Source organism: Lissotriton vulgaris, chromosome 12, assembly GCF_964263255.1.
Source record: "Lissotriton vulgaris chromosome 12, aLisVul1.2, whole genome shotgun sequence".
NCBI classification, from domain to species: domain Eukaryota; kingdom Metazoa; phylum Chordata; class Amphibia; order Caudata; family Salamandridae; genus Lissotriton; species Lissotriton vulgaris.
The window spans coordinates 24,883,956-24,905,717 of NC_141700.1; the positions used below are offsets into that span (position 1 = coordinate 24,883,956).

Sequence of the window (21,762 nt, forward strand, 5' to 3'; positions counted from 1 at the left end):
TCACTGCGTCACTTCTACGACCCTTTCTTGCGTCAATACGCCCCCCTTGCATACATTATACCTGGTGCAGGTATAATGTGGCGCAGGGGTTTACAAAGTGACACATCTACCTAGATGCGTCATTTTGTACATTTGGCGCAACAAGGCGCATTTTTTACGCCACTGGTACGTCACAAACCGTGACGCACCGGCGGCGTAAAAGTGACGCAAGGGCTCACACAGGAGGCGCGCACACGTGCATATATGTGCAGACAGGTGGTTGATGGATGCATGGCTGTGTGGGAGGATGGATGGATGCATAAATGGTAAGAGAGTTGCGTGTGAGTGCCCTTACTAATACATTCATGGGTCGATGAACCAATTAATAAAGAAATAACAAATGCATAAATGTCTGATGTTTGCGAACTGACAGTTTTTTCCTTGTTTGGTTTTGCTTCCTTCGAGTAGGACTGGGCAACGAGGTATGTCAGAGTTTGCAGAGTCTGTCGTTGCTTCTGGGAGCCGAAGTTCTCAGAGTGCTCGGCCTGGCCAGGCCTGCCCCACCCGGCCCCACGCTGGATCCTCGAGCCCAGAATGTTCCTCGGACGGGACTTTCTGTTCTAGGAGACCATAGGGACGTGACGGTGGCAGGAGAGCCAGGGATGGCTGTGGGGGGTGGGGGCGGCGCAGTGACGGTCCGCTCCAAGGGTGCGTGGAAGAAGGCTCTCTCAGCTGCTACTGCAAGGGACACAAACACGTGGGTTTGTGAGTTTGAGGCGTTTGCAAATGCGCACACCTTTACTGTAACCATTTAATGTGCCTCCTATGCAGAGATAACAGCCAGTGTGAAAGATAATGGTTTTTCACAGGGAAAAACACAGGCCTTGAGAATAAATAATATTTAGCTGCAGTGCTTTTCTTTCAGCCAACCAAACTTTAAAATGCAAATAAAAATACATAAATAAATAACAGTTGCAGCTGAAGCCGGTTTCCCTCGTGCACTTTCTAAGTAAAACAAACTTTTTTACAGCAACAAAACAAATTCCAAAGCGGAAATGGCTGCCGAGGAGGCTTGACTTCTCTACCGCAGAACTGCAGGGATAGGGAAGCTTCAATTCTCTACCGCAGAACTGCGTGGATAGGGAAGCTTCAATTCTCTACCCCAGAACTGCGTGAATATTGACAGCTGGCAATAAATTGATCATTTTTGAGGATTAGGTACAAGGGAGGGAACCTGCACCCAAAGATGATGTCCCTCCATAAAGCATATGCTCTACGTTGATGTCTTGTTGTAACTGCAAGTCAAAGCAGAGCACCTAGTTTACAGGTGGTGGCCGGTGGACCTCAACCTTGAGTGACAACACATCTAAGCAGAGCACATACTTTACAGAGGATGGCCACTGAACCTCAGCCTTGCATGAGAACTAGGCCTGGGCGAAATTTTAATTACGGTAAAGTAATCGGAGTAAATATCAGAAATGTATGCATTACTCAATTGACCCAAAGTTCTTAAAGATTACATCTGTTTGAGTAATTAAGAGTAGTTGACACAAAAATCCTACCGCAGGAGCAGAGAAACAACGATCTTCGCGAGTGCGAGCAGCGGCTACTGTTCGTGTTCTTTGCATTTAGTGTTATTTTCTAAACACATCCTCGTTTCTATTTTGGAAGCCAGGGTGCATTTTGCACCAAAAAAATAGTTCTAAATGCTGGTTATGCTCCTCTCATAATGCCAAATAATCTGTTCATATTTATATTCAAGCAAATTATGTGATTTACACCCAACTCTATTGACAACACATCTAAGCAGATCACTTACTTTATGGGCAGGGTTTTCTTTTGACCACACCTTTTGGTGCAGTTTTCCCTATAGCTTCAACCCCCAAAAAGATATACATACATTATAGTAGACCCCTGGGGCCTGCCACAAACATTCACTTTGTGTGGAGAAACTATGCATGTGAGTTCTAGGAGTGCGCGGAATGTTTTGTCCAAAAACAGAGACTTCTGGACAAATTCCACCAATCGCCACGTGGCAGAATTTTTCTCCGGCAAGGCTCCAGAATATGCGAGCGAGAGTGAAATATGGCATTCCCTAGCACGATTTTCTGACGCAGGCAGTCACTTGCGTTCGCAGTCAGAGGGCCACCTTTCAAGTAGATTTGCTGCCTCTCCAGTAGATTTTCTACCTAAGCGGCCGCAAAAGCAACTCAAATGACAGCGCGCTCTTGCACAAAAGATGGTGCCGTTCGCACTGATTTTCAGCGTGGCTCGCACTACTGGCGCCAAATTGTAGCTCGAGCAGCGTGAGCTGCATATTTGCCTCCTATTGGTTGAATTCCAAAGAACCTTCCAGAGTTTTTCTGTAAGTCTGTTGGTTCTGCCCACCCCTACTGAGTTCCAGGACTGGCCTTTGGACTAGGGGTTTTGTGTGACAAAATGGTGCCTGCGTACATGAGGTTCAGAAAAGGGGGTGGTGATGGACAGAGTATCTGAATTAAGCAGAACACTCATACCCAGTCAACAGATCAGGGCTTGATCCATCACCGTTTTTTAGCTCACTGCACCAGCCCAGCTCAGAACCTGGCTACATGCAAATTAGTCTGTCCCTGGCCCAGTGCATCATGGGAACATGGCAGACCAAACTACCAAGCCAATTCTTTTACTGGAAAGGAAACAAGCTTCCGGGGACCGGTTTCTGGCATTACAGCCGTCTTCGGCCCGGCTTGCTTGAATCCTGATGGTACAGTGAGCAAGGGACTCATGTCTTAGCATACCCTTCCACGCTTATGGTGGACAAAACGATTCAGAAAAGGGGGTGGTGATGGACAGAGTATCTGAATTAAGCAGAACACTCATACCCAGTCAACAGACCAACAGGCGAGTTCAGGTGAACGGGCAAAGAAGGTGCTGTGGCAGAAGAATATTTATGGGCGAAAAGAAAGCAAATTGGGTTTAAAATTTTTATCTGCTATATTTGCATGCACCGCTGTCACGCTAATGTTTCATTAAAGGTGGGCGAACTAGTAAATTAACAGTGTGAGCTGAGCCACAGCCGAGCCCAAGGTCTGGCTTGGCTCTTAGAGCCTGTGCATGAGCCGAGCATTGAAAAGGTTTGCCATGCAAATCATAGAACAAACATTACGTAAAATATGATGAAGCCTTTTCAGAATTCAAAACTGTATTTCTTTAACATGTGGAAACTTTGGATTACAGTGAGAAGTACTTATTAAAAGTGTTCGTTTTAACATGAACTTGAAGGAATAGTTTCTTGCCTGTGACTCCAGTTCTCTCATAGGGTTATTTCCATTATAGTCATATGCACTGAATAGTCCTGCCCACGTGCGGGGACCCGGAGCACCTCAATATATACCTTCTTCAGTGTAGACTTTTGCTTTCTTGAGGAGGATAGGGTTTGAGAAGGGATCTCCTGATGAATTGGTGTACCTCGAAGTAGGTTGGTTGGAGAGCACAACAATTTGAGGGAAAGCTTGGCATGAGGAGACAGTTGTACCCTGTTTTCTCAATTGCTTGCAAGTTGAACCCACTGGTCCACTAGACATTCCTGCAGAGGGTGCCTGTGGAGATGGCCATTTAGAGTGAGCAAGATGCATGATGCTATTGAGCCGAGGAGCAAAGGGGTTGCGGTTCTCACTGTTAGATGAGAGGCTTTTATGATAAATTGACACTTCCTAAGAATTTAGAACTGTCTCTCCTCCAAAGGACACACTCTTGCCTGTGTTGTGTCGATGGCAGCACCCACAAAATTGTAGGGTTTGGACCAGGACAGGTGTAGACGTGTTGCGGTTGGTCTGAAGGCCCAACCTTTGGAGGAGATTGCAACTCCAGTTGTAATAAAGCTAAGTTTCTTGAGAGGTGGATGCTTTGATCAGAAAATCGTCTGGGTATAGATAGATTAATATTATTTGTCTCTGGAGATGGGCAGCTGCGACTGCCATGCACTTGGGGAATGTGCTGATTGCTGTCTTCAAGCCAAATGGAAGTAATTGGTACTGCTAATGGTCTCGTCGAATTTTAGGAGTGACCTCAAGCATATGCTTTTGCAGCTATCTTCTCGTGGAAAAATTGAGAGATGCTGCCCTCTACTGGAGATAGTAATGGAAGAAGGGGAACAAAAAGTTAATGGCTTAGTGCCTATTGTCTGTTTACCCCCGCTTGTTATTAAATAGGGAAATGAACCCTCTGAGAATAAAACTGGTGCTGGTAGGGCTTGAAGGAACATTTTTGTTCCGTGAGCCTTTCCAGGCCGAGCACTGTACAAATCTCCATTGATATATTCTCTGCACAGCATCCTGTTGCAGAAGAGGAAAATATCTGAATTTGAAATATTGAGTATCGACTGCTTAGACTCTGAATTAGGAGCCCTAAGATGGAGCCAAGAATGTCTTCAGAAGCTATGCCTGTGCCGGGAACAAGGAAGAATCAGTTGCAGCATTGATGACCTTATTAAGCACCATGAAGCTGGTATTGACTATTTGTAGGAAGACTTCCATTGGACCCTGGGAAGACAATCCGCCAACTTCTCAATAGATTATCAGAGCAATGTCTTTTAACTGCCTAGGAAGAGAGCTGTACTGGTATCTTTCATGGGGGTTGCGGCCCTAGTATTGACTTTATGGCCGAAAGAGACCAGCTGCTTGCTCTCCTTATCAGGTGGCACAGAGGAGGCAGAAGTAGTTGCATGATGGTCAATATGATCCGTCAGACTAAACATTCAAAGTGGAGGACAAGAGAATCCCGCTCGGGAGAAACGGATATAGCAGATGCCAGAATGTAACACAATTCCTGTGTTGGCTTAAGAAGACTCTACCACTGGATTCAAGATAGCCTGGCTGATGAGGATTATGAATCCGAAACAGGCCCCAGGATGCTTGTTTCCGGTCCAGGGAAGACATGGCTTGGCAGTTCGGGCTGGACTGTTCCCATGAGGCACAGGGTCAGACTGATTTGCATATGGTCATGTCTGAACTGGGGTGGTGGAGTGAGCTAAAGAATGGTGATGGATTAAACCCAGATCAGTTGACTGGGGGTGATTATTTGATTTGCTCAAACGCTCCGTCCATCATCACCTTTGGTATGGCTTAAGAAGACCGGCATTAAAGGACTTAGTGGTCACAACGCTGACCATAGTATGGGGAGTGTCGCAGCACCTCTTTCCAGAACTGTCTGGACGGAGAAACACCTCAAAATATTACCAAAACCAAAGACAACAGGACCAACATGTGTAATGTTGTGCACTTAAGAAAAGTGAGACAGTGGAGAATCCGACAGAGTCAGCGTATATCTCACTGTAGAAATGGAGGAAATGTATTGTGATCGACGCCTAGATCATGTGCATGATCCGACTTTGATCGATAGACATGACTTCGGAGATGAAAGTGCCTGTAAAATGCGATGGCACAAACAATGACGCTTTTTTGGGGGTGGGAATAAGCAGTTCCAGGCAATATTGACATCGGAGTTGTGCTGAAGACCGATGGTAGAGGCAGAGGTTGAGGAACTGAGTTTTTACTGCCTTTGACATCCGCTCTAACCGGCGCCTGGATGGCGACATGTTCAACGCTAACCTTCTGCAACAACGCCTCAATGTTGATATATCTGGACGTTGAAATACTCCTCAACATAGACCTCCTTTTTCGCCTCAATGTTGACCCATTCCTCAATGTCAACTCCGTCCTTGAAGTCGTTCTTCAAAGTTAAATAGCAGAGCCCTGGTAGAGGACTGACCCTCTTCTCACTCTGAAGGCTCACCTTCAGACAATGTTTGTGTCTTGCTTTTCTTCAGAGTCCACTAGAAAACTTCTTGTTTCCTGAAAATCTTCAGGGAGATGCTGCCTAGAAGGCAGCGTTTTGTTCCCCTCAGGCAGGTCATTTTCTCAAATAAAAAAGAGCATTTTATTGGACAAAAGAACACAATTTTCTGTCAGAAAAAGACAGAAACTGCAAGTGAGAGAGGAAAAATATCGCATGAAGTTGTTGAAACAAAAAAAAAAAGTTTTTTTCAGGTATAGAGCCAAAAAAGGCTGAACTCAGTGCTCCAGGATCATGTCAGCAGGATCTAGAAAGAAAACCTGAAGCAACTGCCACCTGCTGAGCATGATGGGATACTGGTGGTCTCTGGGTTCTTAAAGGCACAGTTTTGTTATTAGCCAAACAATGACAGCCTGTGAGGCTCCTTCATCTCTCTAAAAACAAAAGGGTTTGTGAGGGAGATTTATGGTGTTTGCAACAATATCTTAAAATTGTACACAAATACGTTGTTCTGGCTTTTGTTTTCTACGTCTTAATGAAGAATTTGTCCATTCTGGCCTAGGCATATAGTCTGCATAATTTGACTTTTTCTTAGGTGTCTTTGTAGGCCTTTCTCAAGAAAGGCAAAAGTCTACACTTAAGATGATATATTGAAGTGCTCGGGGGTCCCAGCATGTGGGCTGAACTATTCAGTGCTTATGACTATACATGGAAATACCCTACAAGAGAACCATTCTACCCTGCCCCATCCTGACAATAGTACTATTATTAATATTTGCTTCATCTCACACAATTTGGTTAACCGGGGAATCCACGATCAATGCAGGTTTTCTGGTTTCACTTAGTGCAAATCGACCACTAAGTGAGTATCTATTGCTCTCTCCTTTAAACTACAAGTGTTAATGCTTTTTTACCTCTCTGTGCATGAGGGTAGCACAAGTATGGCAGGTAAAAGCCACATGAAAGCTCAGCTCGTTATGGGATCAAGGTGCTAACAGTACCTCAAGCTGAACCAGAGCCAGGCTTCAGACTCGAGCCTCGCTTGAGCTTTCAGTGGCTTGCCCCCTCTGGGTTTCATTTGCACTCTGGTACAGAACTATGCTTAAAAACGTCACGTCACATCCGGTGAAACGATAGTGCATTTATAACATTTCTTATCTCAGAAGGAAGTGAATTCTACATTTGTGGGAAACGGGCAGGGATGAGGCACATCTATAAGCCTGAGTCAGGCCAAAGGGAGACGGGGGCACCAGTTAAATGTGTAGTGAGTGGACCCAAAGTAGCACCAGAAGTTTTGTGGAGATGAATGTCAGAATGGCAGATTCATAAGGAACCGGAACATTGCTAAGATTTTTTTTTTAAAAGAGGATGGGTGTTTCTTGGAAACTGTGCCAAATGTTTTGTCTAAAAGGAGACCGAGTAAATCATTTTTGCAGTACCTGGGCTCTTGGGGGTGGTGGACTGTGAGAGGAGAAACAGACAAGCCATTGGCTGGGGTCTGAATATTTTGGGGGCCTGCCTTTTTCCTACTAACAATGCCCACTCTCTTTGCAGGTAAACGCTGACCTTCAGACGCTGAGTCATGCAGGATCCAAGAGCACGTTTAGCGAGCCCAACCCCTTCACTGAGATAGCCATGAACAGTTGCAAGTACAACGGAGGAGTGGTGAGACCCCTCAGTAGCCTGAGCGCCTCCCGTAGGAACCTTCATGAACTTGACTCTGAAACCCAGCCCCTGCAGACCCTCAACAGCTCTGGCCTGGAGGTGGTGGTCTCCAAGAGCGACCACGTCAAGGCCCCTGACAGCGGCCTGGACGAGGAGGAAGAGGCAGAGCGTGCCCGCAACCAGAAGAAGAACCAGAACGTGGGATACAAGCTGGGTCACCGGCGAGCCTTGTTTGAAAAGAGGAAGAGGCTAAGTGATTACGCGTTGATCTTCGGGATGTTTGGGATTGTGGTTATGGTGACCGAAACGGAGCTCTCCTGGGGAGTCTACTCTAAGGTACAGACAACCTTCTTTTTCTAGGCTGGGGGCCACTTTACTTGATGTGAAAGGCTTGTGTGTGTTGTGAACCATCTTGGAAGGCACTTCACAGTCATTGCCTTGTTTGTATGCAGTCTCGTATTAACCGGAGAGCTTCCTTTCTTGACTTAGCACATCTGTGACTCCTTGAGGGCCATCACTTGTCTTTTTCTCTAAAAAGCAGATGAAGGGATGATCCCTTGTATCAGCCTCCAGGGTGTCCAATTGAAGGAATTGTTTAGGCCGATCTGGAGGTCTCACTCTTGTCAGTTACTTATTTAAAGCATGCACCAACCAACCTCCTATACTATAACCAATAGAAAATGCATATACATCTTTCCGCATTGTCTATGTTGCTATGATTGGGGCTCTCAGTTTTATGGTATTTAATGGTTCAATATTTCTGCCTGCATTTCTTCGGTTACATGTTTTTTGTTCATCATATCTTGGTTTATCAATTTATTTTTGTGTTCTTTGAAGAAGTGAAGTTGCACCTGCAGGATTTCCTCATTTTTTAACTGACAGATGCAGACTCACTCTCATACCCCTGTAGCATTTTAGGCACACATATTTAATGCATTAGCATCGTAGCACAACCAGGGGTGCACAGCTGCAGCAATTTAAGCTTCGTTATCTTGTCTTTGTTTGTTTGACTCCCTGAGCTGTCAAAATTCACAGCTGTTGGCCTGACACTCATGACAGATACCATTGAAGGCTGCTCAATAAAAGGACTTCTTTACATGTTCTTGTTTCTAAAAATAAAGACAGGCAAGGCAAAATTTGTTTTTCTGCCATCCTATATGAGTAATGCGTAAAAAGAAGTAAAAATGGAAAACTAGGAGCCTAAATGTGATATTTTCCTAATATATATATATATACTATAACATCACTGTAACCTTTGGTTTCTTAAGTGAATATATATATATATATATATATATAGATATATATATTTTTTTCTTTCTTTCTTTTCACTTAAGAAACTAAAGGTTTCAGGGGCATAGACATTTACTGAAAAAACCAAAGGTTAGAGGGATGTTATAGTTGGGCTCAGATCAGATTTCACTCGTACAAGACCAGTGAAATTCAGCAGTTATAGTTACATGAGCTAACTATAACTTACGCCTCTACAAGGCACTGCTATGACCTCACATATTATTTCATTCATGACCCGGTCAGTGCCATCATTGATCACATCTCAAGTGACATCAATGATGACATCATTCACAGAACCACTCACAACCCCATACAACCTTTCATGTGCCCTCTCAGACACTCGGCCAACCAGTCACATACTTATTCGCCGACCCATACAAGTACTCATACATCCACTTACTCATCCCCTTTGCCACTCACACAATCACTCACTCACCCATACATCTACTCATGCAGCTAGTCACTCAACCATACAGCAACTCACACGGCCACACTCTCACCCATACAGCTACTGGGGACCAGCCATTTAAAGATGGGGGAGGTAAGCTGGGCGGCCCCCCTCCCTGTGGCGAATTTGTCCCGAGGACCCCATCCCTCAGGGCCTTCCCATTTGTTACGGGTTTCTCAGGCCAGCCACTCTCCACTGGGACCGCAGGGGCAGCCTGAAGCCCCCACGGTCACAGCCGGCAACCCGCCTCCTGCGGGAGCCGGAATTGCTTTCACACACTTGGAGCTGCTGGAAAGGCCTACATATTTACTTTTTTGTAGGGGTTATGCGTGGTTTGAGATGATGCACAAGTTTCTTGTATCTGAAATGGGATGTAAGCGCAACAACATGTAGTTGTATGCCGGTGCAATTTTGGCACCTTTTTGTATGCAAGACAAGGCTCAAGTATTCAGAAACTCCTCTACATCCATTTGTTTCTTTAAAACATAAACATTTGAATCATTCTTTTCAAGAGCCGCACCCCCTTGTCAGTAAGACGTTAATCAGCAGGGATGCAGCCTTGGGAATCCCTCTCAATATTGTTGTTGATCGAAGGAGGATTGTTTTGGCCTATTTTGACATCTTTTTGGCACCTTTCTTTGGAAGTATCACGCCAGTGCATTGTGGGACCCACAGCTTGCTTGCTTCAGTGTCCGGTTCTATTTATTCTGATCTCCAGGGAATCCTTGTTAGGACATGCTCTTTTGTTTCTGCAGCTCGTGAAGATGTCTTCAAAAATTGGTTATGCTGCCTGCTGTTGGCAGCAGTCCACAGATCTGTCGTAGATGGCAACATTTACATCAAGCTGATGTATAGTTTACGAGCAGCCAGGATCTGCAGTGTTTGCAGTAGGTCTTTGTACCATCGATGAGGTTCTAAACATCGACCCATGGCCCGGTGGCATCCTTTTTGTTCTCATGTCAATGACGTATCTAGGGAATGTCCCTATTGTACGTACATTACGGACTCATGCCGTGGGAGTGTGTCCAAAGGATGTCCCTTATGTACATCCATTACGGACTCATGCCGTGGGAGTGTGTCCAAAGGATGTCCCTTATGTACGTCCATTACGGACTCATGCCGTGGGAGTGTGTCCAAAGGATGTCCCTTATGTACTTGCTCACAGGTATGTCTTTTATGGCCTCTTGATAAGGGGGGTTTTCCAGAGAATGCCCGTCCACTCCGGATCTCCGACCGACCCCTGCCCTCACCACGTCTTCAACAAGGCCGACGCTGTCATCGCACCCCACCTGCGGGACATCATTAACACCTCCTTCGACACCGCCACCTTCCCCGAGAGCTGGAAGCACGCCGAACTCAGCGCTCTTCTCAAGAAACCTACAGCAGACCCCACCGAACTCAAGAATTACCGCCCTATCTCGCTCCTCCCGTTTCCAGCCAAAGTCATCGAGAAGACCGTCAACAAACAGCTGGCCGCCTTCCTCGAGGCGAACGGATCCCTCGACCCCTTGCAGTCCGGCTTCCGAGCCAACCACAGCACCGAGACCGCCCTCATCGCCGCCACCGATGACATTCGAGCCCTGATGGACAACGGAGAAACAGCGGCCCTCATCCTCCTAGACCTCTCCGCGGCCTTCGACACTGTCTGCCACCGCACCCTAGTGCAACGCCTCAGCAACGTCGGAATCCAGGAGAAGGCACTGGAATGGATCGTCTCCTTCCTCGACGGAAGAACACAGAGAGTCCGCCTACCACCGTACAAGTCAGAAGCCACCGAAGTCATCTGCGGCGTCCCTCAAGGATCCTCGCTGAGCCCTACCCTCTTCAACGTCTACATGAGCCCCCTCGCGGCCATCGCACGCCAACACAACCTCAACATAATCTCCTACACCGACGACACCCAGCTGATCCTCTCCCTGACCAACGACCCCGCCGCCGCCAGAGCCAACCTGCACGAAGGGATGAAGGAGGTAGCCGAGTGGATGACGACCAGCCGCCTGAAACTGAACTCAGACAAGACGGAGGTCCTCATCCTGGGCTCCACGCCCACCGCCTGGGACGACTCCTGGTGGCCCCCCGCCCTGGGCACCGCACCCAAACCGACTACCCACGCACGCAACCTGGGCTTCATCCTGGACTCCTCCCTCTCCATGACCAAGCAAGTCAACGCCGTCTCCTCGGCGTGCTTCAACACCCTGCGCATGCTACGGAAGATCTTCTGGTGGATCCCCACGGAGACCAGGAAGACCGTCACCCAGGCCCTCGTCACCAGCCGACTGGACTACGGCAATGCCCTCTACGCCGGAACCACCGCCAAGCTCCAGAAGAGACTTCAGGGGATCCAGAACGCCTCAGCCAGTCTCATCCTCAACATCCCACGTAACAGCCACATCTCCGGACACCTGAAAGACCTGCATTGGCTCCCCGTCAACAAGAGAATCACCTTCCGTCTCCTCACCCACGCACACAAAGCCCTTCACGACCAAGGCCCGAGCTACCTCAACAACCGAATCAACTTCTACGCTCCCAAACGCCACCTCCGATCAGCCAGCCACGCCCTCGCCGCCGTCCCACGCATCCGTAGAGCGACAACAGGAGGAAGGTCCTTCTCCTACCTGGCCGCCAAGACCTGGAACTCCCTCCCTCCCGACCTGCGCCTGACCCAAGACCACCTCTCCTTCAGGAAGAAGCTCAAGACCTGGCTGTTCGAGCAGTAACGGCACCCCCCCCCCCCTTTGCCCTGAGACCCTACGGGTAAGTGGTGCGCTCTATAAATGTCTTTGATTGATTGATTGATTGCCCCTTATGTATTTGTTCCCATGTACATCCTTTACGGACTGATGCCCTGGGAGTGTGTCTACAGATGTCCCTTATGTACTCATTCCCAGGAACATCCTTTACAGACACATGGTGAGTGAGTGTGTCCAGAGGAATTCCCTTATGTACTCGTCAGGCATGTCCCTTACAGACTCATGTTGAGAAAGTGTGTCCAGAGAATGTCTCTTGTGCAGTAGCCCGCATGTACGTTCCTTACTGACTCATGCCGAGAAAGTGTGTCTGGAGGATGTTCCTTATGTACATGTTCATTCATGTTTATGTCCCTTACAGACTCTTGCTGGGAGAGTGTGTCCGGAGGATGTTCCTCAATTACTAGTTCATGTTTATGTCCCTTACTGACTCGTGCTGAGAGAGTGTGTCCCAAGGACATCCCTTACATACCAGTTCATGTTTATGCCCCTTACAAACTTATGCCGCGAAAGTATGTCGTGCCGAGAGTCTGTCCCGAGGATGTCCCTTATGTACCAGTTCATGTTTATGCCCCTTACGGACTCATGCTGAGAGAGTGTGTCCCATGGACATCCCTTACATACCAGTTCATGTTTATGCCCCTTACAAACTTATGCCGAGAGTGTGTCCGGTGTAATGTCCTTGGACTGCGTGTCAGCAGTCTAGTTGATCGCGCACGTAGGCGTGCGCATACGCGGGTGTGGTACGTCACACCGCGTACTATATAAATAAAGGAGGCGTGGCCCGGGGATTAGTCCGGACCACGCGGAGCAGTAAAGTGGTGTCCGGGTCATTGTGTTTGCCGCGGCGCTAACGACCTCGCGCACGTGCGACATATAGACCTGACAATGGCGACGAGGGTCTGAACGGACCCATGCTGAGCCCCGCATGCCGCTCCCGTCTGCCCTCCGGCGGTGCGCCAATGGGTGACCGACGTCAGAGGCCCCGTTTGCAGTGGGCCCGATCAGAACCATTTGCCCCTGTCACTGGAGTCGGCGCATGACGGCGCGCATTGCCTGCCGTCCCCGCGGAGGTGCCCAAGACGGGGAGAGTGGCAGCCGGAGAAGAGCCCTGGAGGCAGAGACTTTGCCCTCGACCAGCAGCACAAGGGTAAGGGCACGCGCAGCCCACAACTGGCCAGAGAAGGCCCCGCACCCATTCCGCCCGCATAAGCGAGCACCTCACCTCTACGTGTGGCCCCATTCATCGCCGGCCTGCTAAAACAAACACTGCCAAGCAGCCCGTCGGCGAGGCGAGGTGGGAGGACATCGCCACTAGCAGCCACTGCTCCAGCGTCGCCCCATCGAGGCACTGAGGGACCCCACGTGCCAAAATGGCGGCCATTCCCCCCATCGAGCCGTTTGTGGTCGACGGCGCGCCTGCGTCCCTGGCGCCACGTTGGAAGGACTGGACGGAGCGGTTGCAGTTCTATTTTGAAGGTGCTGGAACGGCCAGAGAACGGCTCAGGGCGCTTCTCCTTCATCTAGGAGGGAAGGATATCCACAGAATTTACAAGACCCTGGTAGAGTCCACGCCACACACCTAGGTCACACTCCTCAATGCGCTCAACGCACATTTCGAGCCTATGGCCAGTAAAGATTACGAGCGATTCATCTTCAAGCAGGCGCGACAGGAGGCTGAAGAATCACTTGACGCATTCCATGGCAGGCTTAAAGAACTCGCCAGCACCTGTGGCTTCCGTGACGAACAAGAGGAGATACGTGGCCAAATAATACAGGGGTGATACTCCTCCAACCTGAGAGTGAAGATCCTCCAAGAGGACGGAAAACCGCTAGCGGACATTTTGAAACTAGGCCACTCCAAAGAACTGTCACAAGCGAGAGCGTCACACATGGAAGCGGCACTCCATAGGCCAGTCAAAGCGGAGCAGGTCAACACGGCTGAACAAGTCAAAGTTGTCCGGCCGAAGCCACGCCACTTTGGAGGAAGAAAGCCGCAAGAACGTCGAAAAGAATGTGGATACTGCAGAGGCATGCCCCATCGTGCTCAAGACTGCCCGGCGCGCGGGAGAAAATGCAGCTCGTGTGGGCGAATGAACCACTTCGCAGAAGTTTGCAGGTCCTCCAAGCAAAAACCCGAGGCAGCCTATGCCATCAGAGAAAGCCCAGACAGTGAGGACATGGATGATGATTCCAATGATTACCCAGTCCACTACGTGTTCGCCATCGACCAGCCACAAAGGAAGAAGAGGCGTCTCCCAAAGTGCCGCATAAGAATACACCAACAAGAGGTGAGGGCCACGATCGACACAGGAGCCTCGATTGAACTAATGACGGCAAATGTCTACAACCAATTGCGAGAAAAGCCGGCTTTGAAGACAGCAAAGATCCGAGTCTTCGCCTACGGACAAAAGACCCCAATCCCGCTGATTGGATGCTTCCAAACGGAACTACAACACCAGGACCGGAAGGTCCCGACAACCGTCTATGTAACCAAAGAGGGCAGTGACATGCTCCTCAGTGGACAGGCGGCTGAAGAACTCCAACTAATATCATTCGCAATGGCAGTATTGGAAGAGGAGTTGGACACGATTCTTGAAGAATTCGAAGGCACGTTCCGGGGCATTGGGTGTCTAAAAGGAAAATAAGTGTCTCTCCTCATAGACCCATCCATTCAACCGGTTGCCCTCAGACACGGAGAATAGCATTCCACCTAAGGAAGAAAGTGGAAGAAGAACTCGAAGCCCTCGAGCGGCAGGGCATCATTGAAAAGGTCAGTGGGCCCACTCCGTGGGTATCGCCAATCGTGGTGGCGCGAAAACCCAAACAGCCAGGACAGGCCCGCATCTGTGTCGACATGCGCCTACCCAACGCGGCAGTACAGAGGGAGCGACATTTAACACCCACCATTGATGACATTCTGGGAGAATTGAACGGAGCAAAGCGGTTCTCCAAAATGGATCTCCGATCAGGCTACCATCATCTGCCCCTGCACCTGGACTCCCGGTATATAACCACCTTCTCCACCCATGTGGGTCTCAGATGATACCGACGACTCAACCTCGGTATCTCGAGCGCAGCTGAAGTCTTCCAGAACACCATCAGGGTGGTCCTGAGTGGGCTACCAGGAGTCCTGAACGTCAGCGATGACCTGCTCATAAACGCGAACACCGTTGAAGAACACCACCAAAGACTGAGGGGCGTGTTGCAGAGAATCAAGGAATCGGGCCTGACATTGCACCGTGAGAAGTGCCAATTCCTCCAGAACAAAATCAGCTTCTTTGGAAACACCTTCTCAGACCAAGGGATCGCCCCCGTCCAGACAAAGTGAAGGGCGTGCAAGCGGCCCCAGCACCGACAAACATATCGGAGGTACGAAGCTTCCTCGGCATGGTAAACTTCTGCGGGAGGTTCATCCCAGACTTGTCCAACCTCACCAGGCCCCTCCGGGAACTCACCAAGTCCACCACCCCCTGGCAGTGGGGAGAGGAACAAAACGTTGCATTCCAAAACACCAAGGCCGCCTTGACGGCGGATAAGACCCTGTCGTACTTCGACCGGCAAAGCCGACCAACATAGCCGTAGATGCCAGCCCTTACGGCCTGGGAGCGGTGCTGACACAGCACCAAGGAGGTGAAGACTGGGCACCCATTGCCTACGCCAGCCGGTCACTGACCGAAACTGAACAACGGTACTCCCAGATTGAGAGGGAGGCAATTGCAATCCTATGGGCCTGCAGGCACTTCCACGTATACGCGTACGGACACCCATTCACCGTCTCCACGGATCACAAGCCTCTAATCCCCCTATTCCGAGAGTCGGTCTCTAAACCACTACCCAGAATAGAGAAATGGATCCTGCAACTCCAGGAATACGATTACCAACTGAAATTCAAACCGGGAGCGACGAACCCTGCAGACTATATCTCGAGGCACCCCCGAGCAGCAACTAGTGGAGAAGAGGAGGATGCAGAAGAGACAGAGGAATATGTAAAGGTGGTACTAGAAAGGTCAAGACCCCTACCAATGAGCATAGACATGATCGTCGAAGCAACCCGCAGCGATGAGGTCCTCCAACTAGTGGTAAACGCTTTACAGGCCAACGACTGGAGTGCCCTTAAAACGTCACTAAGCAAGAGGACACCACAGGCGAAGAGCGCCCTAGAGACCCTTCTGAAAGTAAAAGAGGAACTGTCCGTGGACAGCCAAGGGTGCCTATTGAGGGGACCACGGATCGTGATGCCAACGAGCCTGACCCAACAAGCAATCGAACTGGCTCACCGCGGGCACCAAGGGATGGTGAAAACTAAGAGCAGACTCCGCGCAAAGGTGTGGTTTCTGGACATGGACACCAGAGTGGAACAAACTGTCAAAGAATGCCGATGGTGCCAGGCTGCGGGGCAACCCGAATGCCCGCCCCCGTCATCACCGAAGACAACCCGCGGAGGCCATGGGAACACGTCAGTGCAGATTTTGGACACCTTCCAGATGTTAGATACATGCTCGTCATCATTGACGACATCACCAAATACCCAGAGGTGGAAATCGTGACAACGCTCACTGCCAAAGAAGTCATAGCAAAGTTTGAGAAGGTCATCGCCACACACGGCATCTTCGAGCGAGTCAAGACCGACAACGGACCACCCTTCCAGGGACAAGAGTTTGCAGACTCCCTCAAGGAGTGGGGAATCCAACACCGGAAGGTGACCCCCCGATGGCCTCAAGCCAACGGGGAGGTCGAGAGGTTTATGCGCACCCTAAACAAAGTCATCCGGATTGCCCATGCCGAAGAAGCCCCACTGGAGAGGGCTAACTACACGTTCCTGAGGGAGTACCGGCTCACACCACATCGCACTACTGAAGCCGCCCCTGGCCCATCGGCAATGGGGAGGATAGTCAGAGACACAATCCCCAACCATCATACCTGGACTCCAAACAGAGCAAACCCCTGACAAACCCTGTTCAATCGGAAGCGATCAAATGACTACGCCAGCTTCTGACGCAGAGCCAAAGAACCATCCATTTGGGAAAGAGATCAAGTCTACGTGAAAGATAGATATCCTGGGAGCAAGTTCAGGCTCCCATTTGAACCGAGACCCTGGACAGTCACGCGCTGCACCGGCACCATGGTGACAGCTCAACGGGGTGGGGAAACAGTCACGCGCAACATTTCCTTCTTCAAGAAAGCCTCCACTCTACCAGGGGATCACCAATGCCAAGAGCCCGACCAAGAGCTGCCTAATCCACCGGAAGGGAACAACAGTCCACCAGGAAGTGAACGGGGAACCCAAGGTGAAGGCTCAGCAGCGAGCCCCATTGCCGCTGAGACGCCGAGAATCGACAGCCCCCACTTCCGTACGGGGCCCCGGCCTACCGGAACACCACCTCAGGAGACCCCACGGAGAGCATTATTCCGCGGAGTAGCAGTGGGCTATGGACTGAGAAGGAACCCGGCCCGTCTTCACAACTGGCGGACTTTGCTGTGGGCTGAGACCAGAATTCCTAGCCACCAGACTGGTAACAGGCCGGATGGCCCTTGCTATACTTTATTAGCATAATTCTACCTAATGACTCATGTGTGACCATGGTGTTTTTGTTCAAATAAAGGTTGAAAGGAATGTAATGTCCTCGGACTGCGTGTCAGCAGTCTAGTTGATCGCGCACGTAGGCGTGCGCATACGCGGGTGTGGTACGTCACACGGCGTACTATATAAATAAAGGAGGCGTGGCCCGGAGATTAGTCCGGACCAGGCGGAGCAGTAAAGTGGTGTCCGGGTCATTGTGTTTGCCGCGGCGCTAACGACCTCACGCACGCGCGACATATAGACCTGACATCCGGAGGACGTCCCTTTTGTACCAGTTCATGTTTATGCCCCTTACAAACTTATGCCTAGAGAGTGTGTCCGGAGGACGTCCCTTATGTACCAGTTCATGTTTATGCCGCTTACAAACTTATGCCATGAGAGTGTGTCCAGAGGACGTCCCTTATGTACCAGTTCATGTTTATGCCCCTTACAAACTTATGCCAAGAGAGTGTGTCCAGAGGACGTCCCTTATGTACCAGTTCATGTTTATGCCTCTTACGGACTCATGCAGAGAGAGTGTGTCCCAAGGACATCCGTTACATACCAGTTCATATTTATGCCCCTTACAAACTTATGTTATGTTATGTTATGTTATATTTATTTATATGGCGCACGCCTGCCCCAGCAAAGGGGCGTCCCGGCGCAAGCTGATCGTATCAGGAAGGTGGTAGCTGCTGATGGAATTTTGCAGAAAGCATAACATGATTAACAGAAGAGGTAAGTTTTTATGGCCTTTCTGAAGGACAGCAAGTCGTTAAGTCCATGTATCTGGGCTGGAAGTTTATTCCACAGCCTTGCTGCTAGGTATCTAAAAGAACAACCGCCCATCCGGGCAAGTTTAACGCAGGGGACAATGGCCAGGTACTGGACTCGTTGCAGTCTAGCCTTCTCTGCAACGTTCGTCCCTAGTAACAGGGAGCTGGCATAGTCTAGCCGTGAGAGAATGGCTAGAGAATGTGTCCCGAGGACATCCCTTACATACCAGTTCATGTTTATGCCCCTTACAAACTTATGCCGAGAGAGTGTGTCCGGAGGACGTCCCTTATGTACCAGTTCATGTTTATGCCCCTTACAAACTTATGCCGAGAGAATGTGTCCTGAGGACATCCATTACATACCAGTTCATGTTTATGCCCCTTACAAACTTATGCCGAGAGAATGTGTCCCGAGGACATCCCTTACATACCAGTTCATGCTTACGTCCCTTGTGGACCCATGCCGAGAGAGTGTGTCCAGAGAATGTCTCTTATGAACTAGTCCGCATGTACATCCCTTACTAATTCATGCCGAGAGAGTGTGTCCGGAGGACTTTACTTATGTACCAGTTTGTGTTTGTCCCTTGCGAACTCATACTGAGAAAGTGTGTCTGGAGGTTGTTACTTATGTACTAGTTTATTTTTATGTCCCTTACAGTCTCATGCTGAGAGAGTGTGTCCGGAGGACGTTCCTTAAGTACTAGTCCGTGTGTACGTCCCTTACAGACTGACTCATGCCGAGAGTCTGTCCTGAGGATGTCGCTTATGTACTAGTTCATGTTTATGCCCCTTACAAACTCATGCCGAGACAGTGTGTCCCGAGAACGTCCCCTACTTACCAGTTCATGTTTATGCCCCTTACGAACTCGTGCAGAGAGAATGTGTCCCTAGGATACCCCTTACATACCAGTTCATGCTTACGCGCCTTGTGGACTCATGCCGAGAGAGTGTGTCCGGAGGACGTCCCTTATGTACCAGTTCATGTTTATGCCCCTTACAGACTCATTCCAAGAGAGTGTGTCCGGAGGACGTCCCTTATGTACCAGTTCATGTTTATGTCCCTTACAGACTCATGCCAAGAGAGTGTGTCCGGAGGACATCCCTTATGTACCAGTCCATGTTTACGTCCCTTGTGGCCTCATGCCGAGAGAGTGTGCCCATTGGACGTCCCTTATGTACCAGTTCATGTTTACGTCCCTTGCGGACTCATGCCGAGAGAGTGTGTCCGGGGGACGTCCCTTATGTACCAGTTCATGCTTACGTCCCTTGTAAACTCATGACGAGAGAGTGTGCTCATTGGACGTCCCTTATGTACCAGTTCATGTTCATGCACCTTACAGACTCATGCCAAGAGAGTGTGACCGGAGAACGTCCCTTATGTACCAGTTCATTTTTATGTCCCTTGCGGACTCATGCCGAGAGAGTGTGTCCGGAGGACATCCCTTATGTACCAGTTCATGTTTATGCCCCTTACAGACTCATGACAAGAGAGTGTGTCCGGAGGACGTCCCTTATGAACCAGTCCATGTTTATGTCCCTTGCAGACTCATGCCGAGAGAATGTGTCCGGAGGACGTCCCTTATGTACCAGTTCATGTTTATATCCTTTGCGGACTCATGCCGAGAGAGTGTGTCCGGTGGACGTCCCTTATGTACCAGTTCATGTTCATGCCCCTTACAGACTCATGCCAAGAGTGTGTCCGGAGGACGTCCTTATGTACCAGTTCATGTTTATGCCCCTTACAGACTCGTGCCAAGAGAGTGTGTCCGGAGGACGTCCCTTATGTACCAGTTCATGTTAATGCCCTTTAGAGACTCGTGCCAAGAGAGTGTTTCCGGAGGATGTCCCTTATGTACCAGTTCATGTTTATGCCCCTTACAGACTCATGCCAAGAGAGTGTGTCCGGAGGATGTCCCTTATATACCAGTTCATGTTTATGCCCCTTACCGACTCATGCCAAGAGAGTGTGTCCGGAGGACGTCCCTTATGTACCAGTTCATGTTTATTCCCCTTACAGACTCATGCCAAGACAGTGTGTCCGGAGGACGTCCCTTATGTACCAGTTCATGTTTCTGCCCCTTACAGACTCATGCCAAGAGAGTATGTCCTGAGGACGTCCCTTATGTACCAGTTAATGTTTATGCCCCTTACAGACTCATGCCAAGAGAGTGTGTCCGGAGGACGTCCCTTATGTACCAGTTCATGTTTATGCCCCTTACAGACTCATGACAAGAGAGTGTGTCTGGAGGAGGTCCCCTATGTACCAGTTCATGTTTATGCCCCTTACAGACTCATGCCAAGAGTGTTTCCGGAGGACGTCCCTTATGTACCAGTTCATGTTTATGCCCCTTACAAACTCATGCCAAGAGAGTGTGTCCGGAGGACGTCCCTTATGTACTTGTCTTGTAATAAGTTCCTTGCTAAAGTAAGTGTTCTCAGAGGATGTCTCTTATACACTCATTCCAGGGTACATCCTTTACGGAGTCATGCCAAGGGATTTTGTCCACAGGATGTCCTTCATGTACTAGTTCCTGTCTATGCCCTTTAAAGACTCATGCTGAGGGAGTGTGTCCAGAGGATGTGTCTTAAGTACCCATCCCCTGATAGGTTCCCCTTATAGGTTCCCCTTATATGCTTGTTTTTCCGATGGATGTCCCTTACGAACTTAGGTCCAGGTACTGCCCCAAAACGATGCCCCTTCTGTGCTCATCCTCTGTGGATGCCGGTAAGGACTGATGTCCCGGCAATGTCTCTTGAGGATACCCCTTATATACTCATTCCCAGGTACCTCCCTTATGGACTCTTGCAGAGGGTGCGCTTAGAGGATGCCCTTTATATGCTAGTTTCCAATGGAAGTCTGGTATGGACTATTGCCCAGGTACTGTCTTTAGAAAATGCCCTCTCTGGTCTTATGTCAAGGGAGTGTCCCCTGAAAATGTTCATTGATGTTCTTGTTCCCAGGTACGTCACTTACGATTTTATGTCAAGGTAGCGTGTAAAGAGACTGTTGTGTGTGTACGTTTTCCTAGGAAACACACCTATATACTTAGGTCCAGGAAATATAACTTATGTATACGTTCTCAGTAGAAGTTTCTTTATAGACTCATGCCAAGGCGCCATCACTAGAGAATGTCTATTCTGAACATATTGCCCGTGGACGTCCATTACATACTCATGCTGGGGAAATGTCTTTAGAGTGCTTCCCTTTTGCACTCACTTCCCTTGGACTTCTCTTATGGACTCGTGTCCAAGGTATCCCCCTTAATGTTCTCCCTCATGTATTTGTGAGCAGTGGATGCCGCCGACAGTGTTAAGCCCAAGTGATGTACATTATTGACCAGTGCCCAGGCTATGTGCTCGTGAGTTGGTACCTAGGGAATGTCTTTTACAGACTTGTGCCAATGAGATGCCCTTTATAGACTTGGACACAGGATTTATCCATTACAAATAAATGGCCATTGGATGCTGCATAGGGACTCATGCCCGGCTGATGTCTCTTATGAACTTGTGCCCATGAATTGG

General features: G+C 49.3%; 1 protein-coding gene across 1 annotated transcript in view; it reads left to right on the top strand.

Annotated features, from left to right (window-relative positions):
• The window catches only part of LOC147673102 (small conductance calcium-activated potassium channel protein 2-like), a 385,836-nt gene that overhangs the window by 148,503 nt on the left and 215,571 nt on the right, over positions 1-21,762 (top strand). Inside the window, exon 2 of the mRNA XM_086946805.1 lies at positions 7,306-7,752. Within this exon, the coding sequence (XP_086802931.1) occupies positions 7,306-7,752 (447 nt within the window). The remainder of the gene's footprint in view (positions 1-7,305; positions 7,753-21,762) is intronic.